Source organism: Candoia aspera, chromosome 3 (assembly GCF_035149785.1).
Source record: "Candoia aspera isolate rCanAsp1 chromosome 3, rCanAsp1.hap2, whole genome shotgun sequence".
Classification (NCBI taxonomy): domain Eukaryota; kingdom Metazoa; phylum Chordata; class Lepidosauria; order Squamata; family Boidae; genus Candoia; species Candoia aspera.
In genome coordinates, this window is record NC_086155.1 from 156,084,971 (window position 1) to 156,107,799 (window position 22,829).

The window sequence follows — 22,829 nt, forward strand, 5'->3', positions numbered from 1 at the left end:
TGCCTTTACCTACGTTATTTTCAAAAAATTATTTTAATTTTTTTTTACAATCTTCCACTGTTGCTTTTTTCTGTAGTAACATTTCGTTGCTAAAGAACTTGGCTACTAAGGTTTCTAAAGTAGAGATATTACCAAAGACTTTTTCAGATTATAATCCTGTGAGTTTGGTTTATAAAATAAAATCTAATTCTTTTAGATGTTTAGTCTCCATCTAAAAGAATTAGCTTTTCTTTTATAAACCAACTCACTGTCCAGTTCAGACTATGTAACCAGGCAGAGTAATATCAACAATATTCTTTATTAAATAACTATTTAAAATAATTAAGTCCTTAAAGCAAGAAGAACTGGATTCAATCAAGCCCAACTGGGCAACAGCAAGACCACAGGCAGGATTGCCCAAGGAGCTGGCGACAAGGCAGCAGAACAGGACTCCCCAACAGGAACTGGAAGGTTGGAAGAGATTGGAACACAAGGTATTGCTGAAGCTGAAGACAACAGGTCTCGAACTGGAACAGTATGAGTTACGCGGGCACTGGAATACTGGATGGTGCTGATCAGAGCCCCCTGGACTTTTCTGAGGACTAAGGATGGAACCTGACACCCCGCACTGGACTAGAAGCCAGTAACTGGAGTCTTGAAGCAAGACTAAGAACTGGAAACAAGGCTGGACTCCACTAGAAGCTCTGGACTAGGCTGGATTCTCTGGACTAGAGACTCAGAGCAAGACTGGGAACTCGGAACGAGGGTAGACTCAGCTGGAAGCCCTGGACTAGGCTGGATTCTCTGAACTGGAGGCTTGGAGCAAGACCAGGAACTCGGAGCAAGGCTAGACATGGCTAGAAGCTCTGGACTAGGCTGGATTCTCTGGACTGGAGACTTGGAGCAAGACTGGGAACTCAGACCAAGGCTAGACTGTGATACAGTTTCATGACGAGATAGGTGTGAAACTCCTGAGCAATGCTGAGCACTCGAAACACAGTTAGATTGGAGCAAAGATCCACTACAAGACTGGAGATTGAAGGCACACTGAAGCAGCCCGGAAGAATGGGAGCTAATCGGCTATCTAGGAGCGTTGCAAGGCTGCACCCAAAACTCTGGGCGAAACTGTGGAACAGGGGCACGACAAGGCTGGACTAAAGTCTCTGGACTCGGCTGGAACCTTGGATCAGGACGAGAAACACATCTGGAACGCACACAGGATGACTGCAGAGATTCAAGGCTGGATGCAAGGCTGAGATTGCTGGACTCAGCTGGAACCTTGGAGCAGGACAAGAAGCGCGTCTGGAATGCACACAGGATGACTGCAGAGATCCAAGGCTGGATGCAAGGCTGAGATTGCTGGGCTTGGCGAATAACGGATCCTCAGTTGCAGCAGGAGCAAGGTTCAAGTCTTCTTCAGTAGAGAGCAAAGGCGCTGATTCCTCTTTGACAACAGACACTGTCTCCGATGTTGGTAGGGACTCTTCCACTGAAGTTGCAGGCTTGCAGGATCAGTTGTCTCCAGCAGCTTTCTCTTTGCACATCTGCCTTTTATAAGGATCCTTCACGCGCCTGGACCCTTCTGCGGCCAAATTGGGCTGCCTTCTCTTTCACATGCATTTCTGCCTGTCGTTGGCGCATGCTGATTGGAGGATTCGAATCCTCCCCCAAATCCTGGCCAATCAGCACCTTGGACCCCTCCCACGCTGCTGACTCATCCTCAAGTTTTGTTTTCCCGGTTCCAGCCCAGTAAGTTTCTATTTCCTTCTCTGACTCAGAAGAAGTTTCGCCTTCTGAGTCAGAGGCAGGCTTGATTCTGACACTATCCCCCCCCACCCAGGATCCCCCTCCCTCACAGCTTTGGGGGCTGGTCTCAGGGGGTAACATGAATGGGACTGAGCGACTTTCCTTGGAGCATGAATGTCAGAAGCCAATTCCCAAGAATTTTCCTTGGGTCCATATCCCTTCCGGTCCACGAGGTATTAAAGTCTATCCCGTCTCCTTCGAGAATCTAGAATTCACGAGACTTCATACTCAGGTTCACCATTAACATATACAGGTGGAGGAACCGGCTTGGATGTTCTCAATGGGCTCGGAGCAGCGGCAGGGACCAACAATGTCCGATGAAACACAGGGTGTATTTTCGTGTGTCTGGGTAAGGTGACGAGAAAGGCCACAGGATTGCTGATTGCTTCACTGGGAAATGGCCCCACAAACCAGTGATCTAATTTCTTTGAAGGATGTGCGGAAGGTAGATTCTGAGTTGATAGCCAATCGTAATCCCCGACTGCCAAGCAGCTTCCCTCTTTCTGATGACGATCAGCAAATTTTTAATAAATTATCCTTGGCTTGGTCCAACTGATTCTTCAATACCTGGTGACAGGCTTGAAGTTCTTCCAGGAATTGATCACAGGCAGGAACTGATGACTACGGTGGTTCTAGTGGAAATAAACAAGGTTGGAAACCATAAGTGGCTATAAATGGTGTGGTCTTAGTCGAGGAACATACTGAGTTATTATAAGCGAATTCAGCAAGGGCCAAGAGCTCGACCCGATTGTTGTGCTGATAGTTAACGTAGCACCTTAAGTATTGTTCTAAGATGGCGTTAACATGTTCAGTCTCTCCATCTGATTGGGGGTTGTGAGAAGATGAAATATTTCCTTGGATCTTCAGGTTTTGGAGAAATGCCTTCCAAAATTTCGCTGTAAATTGTGTGCCACGATCAGCTGTAATTTGTTTGGCCGGTCCATGTAGGCGAAAGATGTTCTGTATATACAATTGTGTGGTTTCTTGAGCTGTAGGTAGTCCTGGGCAGGCGATAAAGTGCGCCATCTGTCTTAACAGTCAGGAATCACGCTGAGACGAGGAATAGGTCTCTAGTGTTTATTACTGCTACATAAGACAGAAAATCCTAACAAACTGAAGAAGCGTGGGAAAACCCAGACAGATAAACCCCAAAAGTTAAGGCGGGTCTGATCTGTGTCTCTTTGAATGGCTGCTTAATTCCTCGGTACTACGCATGTGTTTTCCCCCCTGGATAGAGGCCCTCTCCTGCTCGCCATCAGTACTCATGACACCATCTTGGTTAAAATATCTGCAACAACAAGGATAGCTATGGCTCCATGCGATCTTGGAAGATCAATTATAAAATCCATTGATACTGCCACCCAAGGTTGCTCTGGCACTGGGAGCAACATAAGAAGTCCTGGAGGTTTACACGTCTGATTGTTTGCTCTCTGACATTTTGGACAGGAAGGACATACTGTTTCACATCATATAACACGCGAGGTCAAAATTCCCAAGATAAGAGGTTCAGAGACTTGAAAAATCCAAAATGGCTCATGGCTGGGTTATCATGGCATCAACAAAGTATTCTTTCACGAAGTTCCCCGGAGGAACATAATATTGGCCTTGGAAGCATAGCAAGTCGTGGTTCCAATTCCATAGTGCTGCTTGGTCAGCTGGAAGTTTGGGTAATTCTTTGTTTCTTTACAAAGGGATCATTCTGCTGCTGTTTCTGGAGTTGTAGGAGCAAATCTCCACCTGCTTGAGTTGCATCGAATTTTTCTACAGGGATTACCGGACAAGGAGGTAGGGGAAAGGCCCCCCTCTCATACTTAGGCTTCCTGGATAAGGCATCGGCTCTTTGGTTCTGCCTACGGGGAATGTACGTGACTCTGAAATTAAAGCGTGAAAAGAACAACCAACGAATTTGGCGCTGGTTCAGGTTCCATGCCGTTTTCAGGTGCTCCGAGTATCAAAGTCTTAGTCCCATGCAAATTAACTTCCACCTCAACAAATCTACCATGCTAATCAGTCAATACAAGTTCTGGTTTTAGTTGGGGATTTATATACAAAACAACTCTGTTTCTTGTTATTTTTTTTGTTCCTGCTGAAATAAATTCTTCACCCAAATTTTTATGAATCAGATATTTTATGTCCTTTTTTCTAACATGTGTGTCCTGACAGTGAGAATCACACTGAGACGAGGAGTAGTTCTCTAGTGTTTATTACTGCTGCATAAACAGAATCCTAACAAACTGAATAAGCGTGGGAAAAACCCAGACATATAAACCCCAGAAGCTAAGGCGGGCCTGATCTGTGTCTCTTTGAATGGCTGCTTAATTCCTCAGTACTACGTATGCGTTTTCCACCCTGGATGGGAGCCCCTTCCTGCTCGCCATCATTACTTATGACAATGTGTCTCTTGTAGGTAAATTATATCTTGCTTTAATTTTTTCAAATAATGAAATATTTTTTTCTCTTTTGAGGAACATTTGCCCCATTTATATTCCACATTAAGCATTTGTAATCCATAATCAAGCCACAAATTTAGAAAAATCGATACCTGTAGCGCCTAGTTCAGTATCATCCCTTTCAGTTTCCTTTTGGAGTTCTTGTGTTGTCTCTGACACCTCCATTTGAATCTCCTCCAATTCCTCTTTAAATTTTTCTAAAAGTTTCCTCGCCTTCTGGATAGAATTCAATTGAAACTTCTGCTTTTTAAAAGTAAAAATCACACCTTCCAATTTGTCTCATCAAAATGGTATCTTTTTCTGCTTTAATAATATTCTTTAACACAAAATCCTACTAGGAGTTTCTTTAAGAACAATTACATCTGTATTATCAATCTTCAGTCTTGTATTAAAATGCTGCTGCAAAGCTTGATCCCTTGTCGTCTTCCTGACAAAGTGCACCAAAGCATCCCTTGAAACATTTCTTATTCTCGTAAATCTTCTATTTATTCTATATACTTTATCGATTTCTGCCTCTGTATCCTCAGCCCAATCCAAAAAATTTGCAAAAGCTTTTATCTTCACCAGAATCCTCTGGGGTTGCTCTAAATCTCAAACAAAATTCTTTCTCTTTCAATTCCAATAGAGCCAGATTATCCAGTTCTCTTTCCTAATCTCTATCTATAACTTCTATCTTACTCTCCGAGATTTCCACTTGGTCATTAATTTTTTTTTTTTTACATCTCCAGGCACTTGTTTTACAGAGCTTTCCATCTTCTTAACTACTTCTTTCATCTCTTTCATCTTTAAAAGTCTTTCATCCATTCTTTTTTCAAAAGCTGTCAATTTCATATCAAGTGATTCAGATAACTTACTGGCCACTTGTGCAAACATTTTCTGAAGTGAAGCTGGTGTAATTTCTCTTTCTTCAGGTTGCTCTAGAGATCTCCTCCTCCCCTCCATTTTTGCTGCTTTTCTGGTGGTTGCCATTATGATATTAGAACCCAAAAATAAAAGTGTCTCAAGGGAAAGAGAAAAAGCAAGCTACCCCCCCTTTTTTTTTCCTATTTGATCTTCTTCTGCCCTTAATACTTTTGACTCAAGTAGTACTCTATGATTACAGACAGCATCATAGTCTGACTCATATTACCTTTTGTTCTGTAAAATCCACCAATTGTCTGCACTCTTTAACAGTAAACAAAAAACATTCCCACTAAGGTCTGGTTCGTTTATCTATTTTAATTCCAATTTATTCAAAAGCACTTTCACCAAAAAAATAATCTTTCAAAATAACTGTCCCCTTCATCCATTTTAAACTTTGTTACATTCAGTCCTTGTTAAGCTTTTTGCCAAAAGTTTTTAAATCTTTAAAACCTTTTTTTTCCTTTGTAATCCAGAAAGAATGTTAACTCACCAAGTGGAATTTTTATCTGGCCGCTCAGAAATTCTCTCTTTAGCTGTAAATTAGTTATATTTGAAAGTGTTTAAGAAATGAGGCTTGTACGAACCTTAGGTCCCTATAGGCTGCATTATGGCTGTGAGCTTGATTGAAATCCATTGACTCCCAGCCACTCAACTCACAAGCCAACCACAAAAACCTCAGTTCCTGCAGTTCCTGCAGTATACTTACAAGGAGCAGTTGTCTGGAGTGCAAGTGGGCGATCTCACAATTTCTCCTTTTTCTGGAGAGATTGCACTGGCCAGAATTCACCATCTGGCCACCAATCTCCACCACAGTGCCGTCCCCACTCCTTCAGGGACGTCTAGTACGTCATGAATCCTCACCGGAAGCTCCCAGAGGCATCTCTTTTAGTAGCAGTGCAAATGACATTTTGTCTATATTAGGTCTTTATCTTTGAACTTAAAACCTACTTCGGTCATAAGCATTTCAAAATAAAACATTGCCCCAAGGGCTTTCTTTCTAGACTGAACTTGCACAACTGAAATCAAGATAACAGCTGTCATTTTACTGGCAGATATAACTTGAAATTTTCTCAATGTTTGTGCTTTTCCCTTTAACTATAAACTGTACTTTCTCAATCAGAAAGTATTTAAACTTGAGGGCCTTTATCTAAATAGTTCCAAAATGAACCTCTTAAAGGTCAGGAGGACACTTTTGCTTCCTTTCCAAAAGCAACTTCCAGAACTGCTCCACAAGCCATGTCAATAGACAGAGTGGTTCAGAAATAATTGCTAACATAATACAATTGCTATATTTTGTAATGGCACTGAATTGTACAGTAGTATGATTGCATGACCAGAGGTGAACAGCAGGAAGCCTCCAGTTTGCATATTCTTCTCTCTTTTTTCTTCCACCTCTGTGGCCAAAAGGAAAGGAGTTATTTCATTGTGGTTTTGGATAACTGTAATCATGTGAATTGACATGATAGTGAAGAAGTCCTTAACAGTTGGCTGACCTGAAGCTCTACTTTTTAGCAACTGGGAAAGAAAAAAGAGTGGAGACCATGTGAATCTTTAGGATGGATTCACACTGCATTATGTTTTAATATATTCTGCAGACTCAGTGAATTATTGTTAAGCAGTAGGTCATTGTTAGGTAATCCATGGTTTAGTGCAGTATGTAGCACTTCTTCTGTGACTTATGCTAAACCATGTTTAGATCTTTTATGAATTTGGCCAAGCATCTCAGTGGCCAAGCAACAAGTCATGGGAAGTCATGGGAAGTTTGAGTATATTGTGCTCTGTACTCCTCTGCCAAAGTCACAGCTCTTGCTGATATATGGCAGATTGAGAGACCTGTGTAGTGAGGTGGTTAAATTGTTGGACTACCCTCAGATATTCAAGGTCACTGGATGACTGAGCCAGAACTCTCTCTCAGGTCAACCTACCTCATAGGGTTACTGTTTTGGTGGAAAATAGGAGAACAGAGTTCTGTGTATGCCAGGTCGAGCTTTTGAATGAAAGGCTGAGTAGCAGTCCAATCAATAAATAAGGAAGGGTTCTGATTCACTTAATGCATAATGGAACCCTTTTCTCTGAAATTAAGCTTTATTATTTTTCTGTCTAAGATTACCTGAAAGTAGTAAAACTGAACTCCCATCATTGTGGTGTGTTTACAGCAATTTCTTTGGTTTAATATTGGAAGTGTGGATACATTTGAGCGGAATTTGGAAACTGCCCAACAAGAGATGGGCATAGAAGGGGAGAACAAGTTGCCTGTAGTATATGCAGCAGAAAGTGATGGGTAAGTATTCTAAACAATAAATGTTATAAATGGATTGCATAATATTTTACCTTTAAAAATCATTAGAAGGCAGTATTATTTTAAAAAAATTAAACTGTTATTGAGACTGAGGCTGAAATTTTTGAAGAAAACTATAAATAAATATTCACTCTTGCAAGAGCAGCTGCTTCTAAAAGGTATCAGATAACTGTCATTAAAGCCTTTGTTGGTCTTAGAACTGAGAGCAAAGATAGGCTTCAAATATGTGTTTCTGAGCAGTTGCTGCTGTGTTCTTTCAGTGTTCTTGGAGATGGTTTTCTGAGCTGTTTCAAAGTGTGACATGTATGAAGTGAACCATTGCTTCCTTGATGTTACCCAAATTTGTTTTTTTCCATCATTTTAAATAATGGTTGGGTTCTAAAGTTCTTTTTAATTATGTTTGCACTTAACTCCATAGAATTTTGACCTTCCTTTTAAACACAGATTAACTTAAGAGCTGTTTGCGATATTCTAAATGTTAGAAAGTGCTAAATGTTAGAAAAATAAATAAATCCAACATTCCTCTCTTTAGGTTATAAATGGTGTCTTTCTAAACATCCTCTGGATGAATTAGATTATGATTCCCGTTAGCCAGAAGAGCTGATTGTATCATGGGAGTGGGGCACTCTGGAAGCATATGATTACTGAAGCAGATAGGATTATCTTGCATTGAATACAAATACAGGTAGTCCTCGCTTAACGACCCTAACGGGAACCAGCAACTCCACTGCTAAGCATAGCGGTAATTAAATGGGAAATCACATAACTGTGACTGTGGTTTCTGGCTGGAAAGACACAAGACTGCTGAAATCAGTTTCACACCTTTGGCTTTTGTTTGCCTCCTAAGCACTCCCCTGGCTTTTGGAATGCTTGACTGCCTGTCCCCCCTCCGCAAAGTAGAGAGATTGGTTGGAGAGGGATTTCAAGAGAGTAAGCTGTTTGCTCTTCTACACATAGAAAGCAGTGTGATCGTGCTGGCAGCTGGAAAGGGACAGGCAAAGGAGAGATTGCTTGCTTTTTTCTCACACACACACCCCCACCCCTCACAGAGCAGAGAGATTGGAAAGGAAGAGATTTCAAGAGAGTAATGTAATCTCTTTGTGTAGCGTGCCCACAGCTCCCAGCCCTAGCTGCCAGCATGATCATGTTGCTCTCAATGTGTAGAAGAGCAAACAGCTTGCTCTCTTGCAATCCTTTCTCTCCAATCTCTTTGCTCTGCAAGGGGAAGGAAAAAAAAACCACAGGTCAGGCACAGGACAACACCTATTGACAATAATGGCAATCATGTGACTGAAGGATGCTGCGAAAGTCGTAAATGGGCAGTAAAGTTATTTTTTCAGTGCTGTTGTAACTTTGAATGGTTGGTAAGGGAGGACTACCTGTAAGGCCTTGAGCAGAGGCATTTTAAAGTTTGTCTGCAGAATGAAATTGCCGTGGGTGGAAGAATTTAAACTCTTCCAAATCCTGCTTCCCGTTGAAAAGGCAAACCCTCTGCACTTAGGCTTACAAAAGCCTCCATTGTCATTAGTGTAGACATTTGAACAGCTTTGCTACAGTCAAGGAAGGAATTTTAGTGAGAATGGAATGTGCATTGGGGTATATGTATGTATGTGAGCAAGACTCTAGGAAAATGTATAGGTGCTATTTCCTACAGTACGGTGATCTTACTACTTTGGGCCGTGACTGTACATATTGGCAATATACAGCACCTAGCATTTTTTGCTAGAACCATTTCATTCCTCATGTGGAAATTGCCTCTATTCCCATGCTTTAAGAATGTTTACCCCAACAATTAGTTTTGTAAATGTCTGGTCATTAAAGTTTTAAAAAGGAGGTTAGATGTTCTGCTAATATAAATATGCTTTATACACAGTCTTTCTTTTAGATTTAGAAAATTCCTAACACAGTAAATGCACTTTCCCACACATTGTATTGTATTTTCCATGTATTGAGTTTTACAAGTTGTATGAATATTTTGACGTAAGCCACACTTTATACCAACTTTCAGTTTTTACCCTTTTTTTTTTTTAGTTCATTTCTGCTGAATATGTTGCCAACAGTCCTTATAATTGGCTTTTTACTATACTCAATAAGAAGAGGAGCAGCTGGATTAGGCCGAGCAGGCCGAGGAATGGGTGGACTCTTCAGTGTTGGTGAAACAACTGCTAAAGTCCTAAAAGATGAAATAGATGTGAAGTTCAAAGATGTAGCTGGCTGTGAGGAGGCTAAATTAGAGATAATGGAATTCGTTAACTTTCTGAAAAACCCAAAGCAGTATCAGGATCTTGGAGCAAAGATCCCAAAGGTACTAAGTTCAAGAATAAGACACTTATTAACTTAGAGATAGAAATCTGTTTGGTATGAAGTAGTAATTTCAAATTTAGTCACAGTTTATAATCTTCCTACATTCTAACTTTACATCAGATTATTTTAATTATCCACAAGAATAAGAAAAATGTATTGATTAATTTATGGAATTAAAAGAACTCACTTATGATTTGGCTGAATTAGCTCAATCCCATTACTTCCTTTTGAATAAAACAAAAACAGAGGCCTTTTTAATGTAGATTTACCTCAACGAAAGGTAGCTGTAAGTTTTTTAAAAATAATACATATGTTCATGCTCTTCTGTACATGTTGAGATCTCTAATCTAGAGACTGCCTTGCAAGCTAATATCTGTTGGCCACATTGCATCAGTAGAAAGTATATGCCCTGTATTGACACAGTTTTTGTAATTTGGATTGGGCTTCTTAAATATTTTACATTTTCTCCAAACTGCTCTAAATAATGTGCTAAAATTTACTAATATTATGACAAAAATGAATGATGGTGGTGGTGTGTGACTGTATGCGCGCATGCATTTGATTTGATCATGCTTAACTTTTTCTTCCCTACCTTTTCTTAGGGTGCTATTCTGACTGGACCCCCAGGTACAGGAAAAACACTTCTAGCAAAAGCAACAGCTGGGGAAGCCAACGTTCCTTTTATTACAGTCAATGGGTCTGAATTCTTAGAGATGTTTGTTGGCGTGGGTCCTGCTAGAGTAAGTCTATGGCCTTGCTCCTTTATTGCTCTGTCATTGATTAAAAGGACATAGTTAATGTTGGAAGGCTGAAAACCTAATAATACACTATGCTTCAGTTGCTATCCAGATTACAGATTCTTTTTCAAATGACAGCTGTCAGAGTTTTTAACGGAGACCAATCAATGATATGCCACCTTCAGTTTTTAGATCTTACTTTGGAGGTACAGTTTTCTGGCTGTTTCTGGGTTGTAATCATTTTGGGTCTTTTAATTAATACTTAATTACGACAAGATTGTTGATATGTACTCTAAACAAGAAGGCTAGAGGTCCGTATGGGGTAGGTGCAGAGGGACTGATGGCTGGAGCAACAGCATTGGTTAGTTGAGATATCTAAAAAAGAGCACTTAGGGAAAATTATGGTTGTTGTTGATATTTCTTGTAGAAAAACATCTGAATGCAATTCATAAAATACACATACACAATAAAGATAAAATTAAAAATAATATAAAATCAGATACCATAAAAAAAGAGGGGTCAGAAATAACAGCAATAACAAAAACAGTTCACCTGATGTGCACAGAGGCAGCCTGGATGAAGAGAGATGTCGTCAGGTGCCTACAAGATCTAATAGTAGGTACCTCATGAATTTCAGAAGGCAGAGAATGTTCCTGTGTGTAGGGATCATCAGAGAGTGATCCTGCCTGTGATCAATCACAAAAGTATCCTCTGAGGTTCTAGCATACCCAGCACACCTCTTCAGCTTACATTTTGTAAGCAAAACCTTCATCCTGTCTCAATAGCAAATTGGCAGCTGCAGCAGTTGCTTTAATAATACTATTCAGAGTTGGATTATAAAAATCTCTGGTGTGGTAAACTGGTTTTCCAAAAGTATTCTCTCAATTAGTTGCCTAGGCACAATTTTTTGTGTGTAATTTATCTTGAAATTTCAATGATTCATTGACACCTCCAATTTGAGCAAGCTTTCATACATACAATTACTCTTACTGTTAACTGCTGATAATGCAGTATGGCAGCAACCTTAGGTAGGATATATTGTGAATGCTACCACTTGGTTGCATTTTTTAAACTGCAAATGGACAGAATTATGAATAAAATAGTTTAGATTCTAGGGGTCTGTGTGAAACAGAAAATATATTTTGTTTCAAATACCACCAAAAAAAACCCCAACAACCCAGATGTTTGTTCTGTGCTTTGGCTGAAACAAAATCTAGATGATTTTGTGGAGTAAGTAGGACAAGGCTGATATGTGGCACCCTCTCTTCCCTTATTCCTTTAGCAGCTCCCAGCACTGCATATCCCATCTGTCTTCCTCCATCTTCCCAGAATATTCTGTCCAGTGGTCTCAGTATTTGTACCTACTCAGCTGCCACCATCAACATCCTTGACTTTTTCCCTATCTCTTCCCCCCTGCCTTCTGTCTGAATGTTTCAATCCATATTCAGAACAAAACAGACCTGAAATGCCAGCTGTTCTATGCACAGAATGGTTTATGCACAAGATGTTTTGCATATTCTTATTAGATATTGTTATCTTTTTCCTTTATTATTTTATTTCTAATAAAGGGTAGGAAATAAAAAGAAAATCAGATATAAATAAAAGCATAGATTGTATGCAACTTAAATGTTATGGGTTGAGTCCAGACTTGATCATAGATAGAGGAATTTAATAGAACTTAATAGAATAGAATTTGGTTACAATCTAATACATTACAGAAGCAGTTGTGACCAATCCTCACATTTACGACCTTCGCAGGTCTGTGAGCAAAGGAAAGTTGAAGTAAGATGGTAAGCACAGTCACAGTTTCACTTAACAACTGCTTCACTTAACAATCAAGTTGCCAGTCCCAATTGTGTAATGTATTACAGAACTGAGCTTTCATTTGTTTGCTTTCATTCCAGTTCATGGTTTATGATTCAGACTCACAGTTTTATCCGTATCTGAACAGTTTACACATAATACAGTGAAATATATTCATATGCTACAGGTAGTCCTTGTTTAGTGATTGCCTCATTTAGTGACTGTTTGCAGTTACGATGGTGATGAAAAAGTAACTTTATGACCAATCCTCGCATTTACGACCTTCACAGGTCTGTAAAGCAAAGGAAAGCTGAAGTAAGGTTGTAAGCACAGTCACAGTTTCACTTAGCAACTGCTTCACTTAATGATCGAGTTGCCAGTCCCAATTGTGGTCGCTAAATGAGGATTACCTGTATATCAAACCCCCCTGCCATTCCTGCTTCATTCTTGCATTAATAGCCTTTCTTACTGTCAGTTTTTCACTGCATATCAATTTAGGCTTCTTTACATCTTTATTAATCGTGATATGAACACTCCCTCACTTTGAATCCTTTGTTCCATTAACATACAAAATTTATTCTCACTTCAAAATACTGCTATACTGGACAAGGACAAGATAAAGCACAGTCTGGTTCAAATCAAATCAAGTCCTTTATTTACAGTCCCAGGCCAATGACATACAATCTATTTAACTGTGTGAGTAAGTTATAGGCATTGTCTATATAAACATGAGTAAGGTTATAGAGTTACCATCTGAACACAGTATGTATTATCCTTTTGTAGTTTTCTTAAATAATGGAATACAGTACATACATTCTGTTTCTTGTGAAATAATCTGAATACAAGATATGTCTTGCTTCATCTACTTTGTTCATTAATGTTGGAAAGGTACTAACTGGATCATGAATGCAGAGTTGTATAATGAATAAAAAACTTTTATTAATAGTATTGGGAGAAGCAGTTGATACTAAATTTTAGAACAGATTTAGGCAGTATATATTTTTTTGCTTCAGTTTTATATAAAGTTACCTTTTATCTCATCATTGTATTCTAGCAACAGAGCATGGATTGTTTGGTTTTTCTAAGATGCCAACATAGTACTTACTATAGTTGCTGAAGTTTCATTGTGTATAGGCACTGTTACACATCCTTTCATATTATCTGGGTAAACAGGGCATGCTTGAGTTTGAGATACTGTGGCTTCTTGAAGACCATGCAATGAGGATACAGCTTTGAATAGCTAAGCTTTCTGTATGAAAACCACTAATCACGTGGATTGGAATTTCAAAGAAATATGACAGTGGCTTTCCATGGATGTTGACAAAACTAAATAATAATATATAATGCTTGTATAAGATGGTACATGAAAATTGTGATCTTTTCTTTAAAAAATGTATAGAACTTCTGCACTAAATGAAGTGATCTGGCTCTGGCAGATGGAATTTGGATCAGCATGTATTCATTCTAGATCCAGCTCTTCTGTATGTTTGGCTCTCATAAAACAACAAAATACTTTTATGTTTAATATTTTATGTTTACACTAAACATAAAATGTATGTTTAATGCATTTTAAAGCATCTTACACTTCGTACAAAATGTATTTTACATCTAGCATATTGGCTACAATACAATCTTCCTGATTTCATGACTTTACTGTAACTTTCTGTTGAATGAAAAACAAACTGTCGAGCACTAAATCATTGAAAATACTTTATGTTCTCTTGCAAAGGTTCGTGATTTATTTGTTTTGGCTCGTAAAAATGCACCTTGCATTCTCTTCATTGACGAAATAGATGCAGTGGGAAGAAAGAGAGGAAGGAGTAACTTTGGAGGGCAAAGTGAACAAGAAAACACACTCAATCAACTACTAGTAGAAATGGATGGTAACTATTTAAATTTTGTAGTAGTTCTGGTACATCTTAATACTTGGGTATTAAAATAAAACTACAGTCTTAAAGAGATGATACAGAAATAAATTCTACTGTTTCCAAGTAAGTTATTTTGAGAATTGGAAAACAGATGCAATAAAGAACTATGGTAAATGAAAGTTATTTTAAAAATTCTCTGTAACAGCTTTCTTGAGCCATGTTCGTTGAACCACAATTCCCACAATTTCAATTTAAAATAGCTTAAATGCATCTTTGCCTCTATAAAGCCTCAAAGGCTTTTCTGAAAAATCAGAGTGAAACCATAATATTTATTGATCTATTTTGGAAAATAATTAATAACTACTGAATAGTACTTTTCATTCACAGGGTTTAATACAACAACAAACGTCGTCGTTCTGGCAGGCACCAATAGACCAGATATCCTGGATCCTGCACTTCTGAGGCCAGGGCGTTTTGATAGACAGATCTTCATTGGTAAGCTGTTACCCATATTGGCCTTGTAAAGATGTTAAACAATATTATGCAGAGAGGAAATGAGGTGGAATCCTTATTTTCCTGGAGCATCTTAGAAAACTTAGAGGGTGAAATTGCTTATCTAAAAGAATCTCAAATTACTCTTTGTACGTGGAAGGCCAGTGAATTGGAGTAAGCTAGGCTACTACTAGGCTTGTAAAAAGTATACATGTTTAAATATTTTTAAAAAGTATATTTTAAAAGGGTTTTTTTAACTTTCCAAGGGCCACCAGATATAAAGGGAAGAGCATCTATTTTCAAAGTTCACCTTAGGCCTCTTAAGTTGGATGTTACCTTGAATAAAGATAATTTAGCACGGAAACTTGCATCACTTACCCCTGGATTTTCAGGTAGGTAATCCTGTGTAATAAACTAATGCACTGTTAGTACATCACATAACAAATATCATTTACTGACTTTGTACTCATATTAAGAAGGCCTTGCTTTATAGTCTCCCCAGTGTCACATGCCAAGATTATTTTGGGCAAAGGAGTTTGAAGATGATCATCAAAGGAAAAAAGTGAAGAACAAAATCAGTGAGCCATGAGCATACCTAAAATAGTTTTCTGGAGCCTGGGAATAATTTTTCTTTTAACTCTTAAGTCCTAATGTTATTCAGGTATCCTGAATGGATTCTTTATGAGTATATTAGCCATTTGTTGTGATTCTCAAAAGATAATCTTTAAATAATTGACCCAAAATTTACTTGGACTTGGACTTTTCCAGGGCTGAGTAGCATTTATTTTGGTAGGACGTTAGCTGTTAATTAGAAATACAGAATTTCAAACTATCCTCCTTGCGGTAAGTGATAAAAATTTGAAATAGCCTCAAATTATGCGTCTCTCATCCTCTCGTTTCAGGTGCTGATATAGCCAATGTATGCAATGAAGCTGCCTTAATTGCTGCAAGACATCTTGCAGATGCCATAACTCAAAAGCATTTTGAGCAAGCCATTGAACGAGTGATAGGAGGTGAGAAGCTTGCACGTTGTGGATTACATTATTGGTGCTGTTATCAATTGGTTCTTTTACTCATGTTTTAATGTTGTTTGGCAAATAATTTCATTGGTTTATGTACAGTGCTAGGCTTCATGTGACACATGGATGCCATGGGCATATGTGGAGTGCCCATAGAGTAGTTTACAGGGATAGAGGGGGGGGGATAAAAACTTAGAAGGAGTGGCAAAATCATGATGGTCACAATTTTGATTGCCAGCTGGCATTTTTGCCCCCCTGATGGCAGTAAGAGCCCCTTTTTTGCTGCTGGCCCTGATGCACCTGGTGAAGGTTACAATCCAGGGGCAGGAGTCAGGAGTTTAAAGGGATGACATGGGTACCTTAAGCATCTGTAAGGTTTAAGGCACTCATTTTGCCCATTCACACCTAAACCCCTAAATTGCAAGAAAGGGGAATCATAATGTATTTAACCCTACCCACTCAGGGTGCTTTGGTGGCTACAGAAGTGCTGGCAGTCTGTATTTTTGGCACCCCTGCTGTGAAGCAATAATGACATTTTGCTTCTTACATGAAAATAGTATGTAGGAGCCAATGTGACTTCTGCCTAAAAATATTTTTCCTTCTTCCTCCGTTGTGATAATTTCTCACTCATGCAGAGGGAAAACGAAAAAATATCTCCTAGTCTCATGTTTTCTTGTTAGCCACTCATTGGAACAGCAGCTGAGAAATAGGCTCCATAGGAATTGATCCACTGATTGATTGTTTATTTAACCAATAAAAGGCCTGGAAAAGAAAACACAAGTGTTACAACCAGAAGAGAAAAAAACCGTTGCATATCATGAGGCTGGCCATGCAGTTGCTGGGTGGTTTCTGGAACATGCTGATCCGCTTCTAAAGGTCTGTTGACTTGTAGCACTGTGGTTCTTTTGGATGATTGCTTCTCAGTTGAGATAAACTATAGATGAGCCTTATATATAGCCCCTTGGCATCTCCTTTTGCGATGCATGCTGTCAAACCAGGATGCCTTGAATTAATCATGTGTCTATTTCATATAAACTGGAAGGTTATTAAATCAACTTTTAATATCTTGGAGCACAAATGTCATGTCTTGATCCTTACATATTTCTTATTTAAATGTGTCTTTGCACAAATAGCCATTATGTGAAATCCAGACTTAGGTTATAAGCTAATACTTGCTTGTTTATATATTTGTTGGTTTATTACCAAAATGCTTTTATTTCTCTTCTGACACAAGGTATCTATTATTCCGCGTGGGAAAGGACTGGGTTATGCTCAGTATTTGCCAAAAGAGCAGTATCTGTACACCAAAGAACAGCTTCTGGACAGAATGTGTATGACTTTGGGAGGACGTGTGTCAGAACAAATCTTCTTTGGAAGAATTACAACAGGGGCCCAAGATGACCTAAAGAAAGTTACTCAGAGTGCATATGCTCAGGTTTGTATTTTTTGCTTGGTATTTTCACCAACTTTGTAGAAATCTTACCTGGCAAGAATTTTGCTTGTACATTCTGTTTCTTCTTAATATCCTCTTATAATAGTACCACAGTTCCTCTCAAAGTTTCATCTGACATCTGCTAAATGCAGGTTGAAAAAGAGTTTGTTTCCTTCCCAAAATACGGAGTTCTGTTTCTTCATGCAAAAATTAAAAATCATATTTGGTCATTTAAATTTTATCATCTTGCCTTGTCCAAAGTACTTTATAATTTTGATCAGCATCTCTCAATTAAATGGCCTTTAGACTACTGACATTAACCACAAACAGGGGAATTAGAGACGCAGAAGTGCTTGGGTCTCCTAGTAAAGCCTTGGATTGCAAGATTGGGCCTCAGTCTGTTGCCAAACAGAACTTTCCTGGATAGCTGTTAAGTGTGTGCCTCATCCCCTTTACAGGCTCTATTGGGTGAAATCCAGGAAGAGCCTCTTCTGAAGCAGCTCTCTGAGAACACAGGAATGAATGGGAACTGCTGCACAGGTGTGTGTATTGCATTCTTGAGCAGGTTCCATGCATTTCAGTGATGCTGATGCTGCATCAGCATTATACTTTCTACTGCTTGTATTATTAGCGTAACAACTAAATAGTTACGGAATCCCTAATTTTTATTGAATACTTCTGTTAAGAAATTTATGCAATTTGTTATTTTAAATATTTTATTTTGATATACATTTACAAGTTACTGTTCTGATTATTAAATTACAATGATTTAATATTAATATTTCAGTGGAATTAATGGTTACCATATTTAAAAAAACGGTGTTCCTTTGGAACATAAGGAAAGCCACTACAGATCAGGTGAAGTTTATCTAATCCAGCATTCTGTGTCGCACAGTGGCTAATAGAGTGCATTCCAGAAGCAAAGACTTTGTAAGGGTAATATCTCTCCCACTGTTATTCCCTAACAACTAATATTTAAAGTATGCTGCCTATTGATTTAGCAGGTACAATAGAATTACCAGGACTAGTGACTGTTGATAGTACTGTAATCCATGAATTTGTCTAGTACCTTTTCAGTCTGTATAAATTGGTGGCTGTTGTACCATCGAATGGCAGCAAATTCATTAATTCACTTATGCTTTTTGCAAAGAGTATTTTTAATTGATCCTGAATCTTCTGATATTTAGTGCCAGTGGATGTTCATGAGTACTAATATTGTGGAATAGAGAGAAAAAAATCCTCTCCACATTTTATACAACACTCATAATTTTATATGCTGCTTAGGCTTTTTACCATCTAGTGAAGGATACGTCCTCAGCCTTAGCTCTGCCTTCAGCAGAAAAAGAAGGGCTTTTTTCCCTCTGGGCTTCATCTTAGGCTGAAGATAAGAAAAGAAGGAAAAAAATAAAAGGAACAAAAGGCAGGGCAATGTTGCAGGCCAAGAATGTTGCTTTGTGCCAGAACTGAGGAGCTTTAATTAGCACAAGGCGCCCCAGCCATATGCAACTGCCAGTGGGCCAGTGGAGTCAACTGCAGTTATCAGTTCTGGGTGGGGATAAGGAACATCAGCCTTGGAAGCCTGCCTTTTTCTGTGAAATGACAAACAGTGGCCTTTATTCTTTTTTCTTCCTCCTCTGTGGAGCCAGGAAGATACCATGGCTCAACAGATGGTCCATGAGCTGTTCTGAAAGGCCATGTCATGGTCCATCTATACTTGGAGTTTGCAGTTGCTACAGCAGAAGAAACATGAGCAGGGTAAAGCATTGGATAGCCTGGGAGAGATGCATTTGGCAGAAGGTGCCATACAAGTGCAAATGGATTATCCGGATCTTTTGCAGGGTTTCAGACCTGGGCCCATGACCAAAACAGCATTGATTGCACTTGTGGATGTTCTTTGGGGGAAGCAGGATGGAGATGGTGTGTGCATCCTGGCTCTTCTTGATCTCTGAGCAGCTTTCAGTACCATCAATTGTATTCTTCTGAACCAGCTCTGGAGATTTGGAGTGGGAGGCACTATTTTGCACTGTTTCTCCTCCTTTCTCTGGACCTGATTCCAGTCGGTGTGATGGGGGGAGAGATCTAGTCCACAGTCCCTTCTCTGGAGTTACACAGGATTCAGTGTTCACCCCACTCCCAGTTAACATCTACATGAAACTGCTGGGTGAGGTCATCTGACAGCACAGGGTGTGGTATCAGTATCATCTCGGCCTCAGGATGACCAAATGGTGCCATGGAAGTTCTGTCTCAGTGTTTGGAAGCTAGGGGGGTCTCCATGGGGAAGAACAGGCTTCAGCTCAACCCTGGCAACCCTGAGGGTCTGTGGATTTTAGGGCCACCTGGCTCCGTTGTTTTTGCTTATTTGGTTCTGGATGGGGTTGCAGTACCCCAAACAGAACCAGTGTGCAATTTGGGGGTCCTTCTGGGCTCATAACTCTTGTTCAAAGAACAGGTGGTAACCGTGGCCAGGAGAGCTTTCACACAACTTCCTTGTGCCCTTTCCTAGATTGGGAGGCACTTCTTGTGGTCACTCATGCCTTAGTCACCTCCCAAGTAAATTAATGCAATGCATTGTACATGGGACTGTCCTTGGAGACTGTCTGGCAGCTGCACTACATTTGTTACACCTACATTCCATGAGCTGCAGTGTGCTTCTAGGTGGAATTAAGGTGCTGGTTGTCACCTATAAAGCCTTTCATGGCATGGGGCTGGGCTATTTGCGGGACCACCTTTCCTCAGTTGTTTCTGTCAGTCCCACTAGGTCCAACAGGAGGAGTTTGCTTTGGGTCACCTCAATTAAAGAATGTCATTTAATGGGACTTAGGAAGTAGGCCTTTTCCATTGCAGCAGCTCCCCTCTGGAACACACACCCCCCCCATTAGATTAGCTCTGACCTTACTGGCCTTTCATAAAGCATTGAAGATCAGGATGTGGGGGGCCTGGGGGTTGGGAGGTTAGATGGCCTACTGAGAGGTTTTTGTTGATTATTCTGCTTGGGTTTACCCTTGGTGACCACTGTACATTTTCACTCTTTGTTAATAATGTTTTTTTTTAATTGCTTTTATTTGCTGTTAGCTGCCAGAGTCACATTTGTGAGATGAGTGATCATATAAATCTATTGGGGTGGAAGGGAATATATCACTTTCGTATTGTAGCCACACATTGGTTAACCTTTTCACTGAGGTATCATGCCCCAAAGTTCCTTTCCTGGTCAGTAAAATTAAGCTCCCACAGAAAGCATTTATGGATAGAGGAATTTTTTAAAAGGGCAAGGGCAAATTTTAACTTCATATTAACATGTCAATAGTTAGGTTACTAATATTTCATTCTTGATGGAGTATTGTAGTAATTGCCTATCTACTCTGCTGTTCAATCTGCAGATTGTTCAGTTTGGAATGAATGAAAAAGTTGGGCAGATTTCATTTGATCTTCCACGACAAGGAGACATGGTGTTAGAAAAGCCCTACAGTGAAGCAACTGCAAGATTGATAGATGAAGAAGTGCGAATACTTATTAATGCAGCTTATGAAAGGACACTTTCTCTGCTTACTGAAAAGAAGGCTGAGGTAGAAAAGGTATGCACTCATGTCTTACCATTATCAGGATGGGCATAAGATTCTTACATAAGTAGGTTAAAAGCGTGTTGTTGAATTGGATCCAAACCGGATTCCCTGAGACATAAGGCTCCTTCCAGTTGATCAAAGGAATGGGGATAATCATTTCTTACAATTCCTTTTTCCTTCCAGATTCCAGCATTACCTGGCTCCCAAGAATTATTATTTCAGGGTGTAGCTGCAAGGACAGAAAATTGCCTACTTCCAATATGGCTAGTTTTACTAGCCTCTGTGTATCAGAAAGATCTGCTTCTATTGAATACATCATGTTATTTTTTTCTAAAGTAGGGCTGTACAAAAATAACCATAATCACTGTCCAAAAGCTTTGACAGCAGCAGAAATGCATTTCTGGACATCTCAATATAAATGATGGAGTTTTAGTCAGAACAGAACAAAAGTTATGTGTTTTGTTTTTGGAAAGCTTGAAAGTAGGATACAGGGATGCAGAGTTTGTCCTGCATAATCTCAGCTGGAAGGCCTTGTAGTAATGGTGCTCAGAATGTGTTCAGCAGAGGTTAACATTATAAAAAATCTGGAATTTCTTACATGTATGAACAATATATTAAGATTGTAGAGTGAAAAATCAGAGACCAGGCTTCCTTGTAACATATATGTGCCTATTGTTTCAGGTGGCTTTAAGGCTCTTAGAGAAGGAGGTGTTGGATAAGAGTGATATGGTTGAAATGCTTGGCCCCCGACCATTTGCTGAAAAATCTACGTATGAAGAATTTGTTGAGGGCACAGGCAGCTTAGATGAAGATACTTCACTTCCAGAAGGCCTTAAAGACTGGAACAAAGATCGTGAGGAGAAAGAAGAGGCAACAGATGAGGGGACTGCCAGGCAAATCACAGGACATGTGCCTTTTTAGTGTTGCAGTATGATGGTGTTGTACATAAAAGTGACACAGTGTTTATATTGTGCACTGAAAAGTAAAGGGGAAACAGTTCAAAAATCTGGTCTCCAAGTATCCTCTGCTTTATGGAAGAAGCCTGCCACAGTTGATGAGCCAGGAGGAGGGTGGGTTTTTCCCTCTACAGAGTATTCAGAATCCATGGAAAGCTGTTTCCCCAAATTCCTGATAAAAAGTATCTTAGAACTAATCGGTTTACACTGAACCTCTTCTGGAGTCCCAACTCTTCAGACCCATATCACAGTTATGTAACCTGGTATGTGTAAGCTGCCCTAGAATGTAAAACCTCCCAGAACACCCCAAAAAAACCTTCTTTGTCTGATCACCTCTACCAAATGTGAGCTGTCAATATTCTGAAATTGTTGCTTTTGGTCATAGCAGAGTATTTATTGGGAGCCCACATCACTTACGACACTTCTGTTTTGTGGAAGCACATAGTTTTCAACCACCAATTTAAATTTATTTACCTTGTCGCCATTAAAAAAAACCCTGCAGGTATCAGTGATCAAACTGGAAACCTGCTAAAGAGCTTATTCATTAGAGTTATGGATCTGTGGCTAAAATGAAGAGTAAAATCTAAATTATATTGCAATTTTAATAAAGCTTGGATTTTTTTCTACATGAGATTGTAAAATACTGAACATGCGAATGTATTTTGTAAATAGAGTTTAGAAACATCAAATAAAATCAGCACACTGGACTGTGCAAACAGGCAGATTCTCTTGGATCCTTGGGCTGGCTATGGGACTATACAACCAGTTGTTAGATTTCTAATGACTACAAAAATGTAGGCATAAAGGATACAGGGTAACTTTTTGAAGGAGGCTAGTGGTCCCACAGGCATGCTGATAAAGTGAGGCACTGAGATGAGAAAAATCAATTCAGCATGTACCATTTAAGTAAACTAAGATGGAAAATAACATCAAGTTATCTGCTCTGTACTGTTAGCATCATCACATGAGCTCATACACACACACACATGATACCAATCTTCCAGTTCAGAACCAGAGGTAGATTGCACAAGCAAGAAAGGATGGATGGACTATTCATTATCCTGTCATTATTAGCAAAGGGCATGCAAGAGCAAGGGATAGGAAGGAGCTGGAATTCCTGTTACAGATTAGTAATTGGATAAGAACAGAATGCAAATAAACAGCTCAAAATGAAAAGAAAAAAGGGGATCTCTGGAAAGAAAGGTCCTTTCCCTATTTGCT

At 39.3% G+C, this 22,829-nt stretch overlaps 1 protein-coding gene across 2 annotated transcripts in view; it reads left to right on the forward strand.

Annotated features, from left to right (window-relative positions):
* AFG3L2 (AFG3 like matrix AAA peptidase subunit 2) overlaps positions 1 to 22,330 on the forward strand; it is a 44,534-nt gene extending 22,204 nt beyond the window's left edge. Inside the window, exons 7-17 of one of the 2 annotated variants that reach the window (XM_063299084.1) lie at positions 7,295 to 7,419; positions 9,469 to 9,742; positions 10,344 to 10,481; positions 14,011 to 14,164; positions 14,537 to 14,644; positions 14,908 to 15,033; positions 15,544 to 15,654; positions 16,421 to 16,536; positions 16,895 to 17,095; positions 17,551 to 17,632; positions 20,470 to 20,636. In XM_063299084.1, the coding sequence (XP_063155154.1) occupies positions 7,295 to 7,419; positions 9,469 to 9,742; positions 10,344 to 10,481; positions 14,011 to 14,164; positions 14,537 to 14,644; positions 14,908 to 15,033; positions 15,544 to 15,654; positions 16,421 to 16,536; positions 16,895 to 17,095; positions 17,551 to 17,632; positions 20,470 to 20,492 (1,458 nt within the window). In that variant the 3' untranslated portion in view covers positions 20,493 to 20,636. Of the gene's footprint in view, positions 1 to 7,294; positions 7,420 to 9,468; positions 9,743 to 10,343; positions 10,482 to 14,010; positions 14,165 to 14,536; positions 14,645 to 14,907; positions 15,034 to 15,543; positions 15,655 to 16,420; positions 16,537 to 16,894; positions 17,096 to 17,550; positions 17,633 to 20,469; positions 20,665 to 21,333 lie in introns of those variants that run through there. The other variant, XM_063299083.1, reaches the window with a different exon arrangement.
* The last annotated feature ends 499 nt before the right edge of the window (positions 22,331 to 22,829 follow it).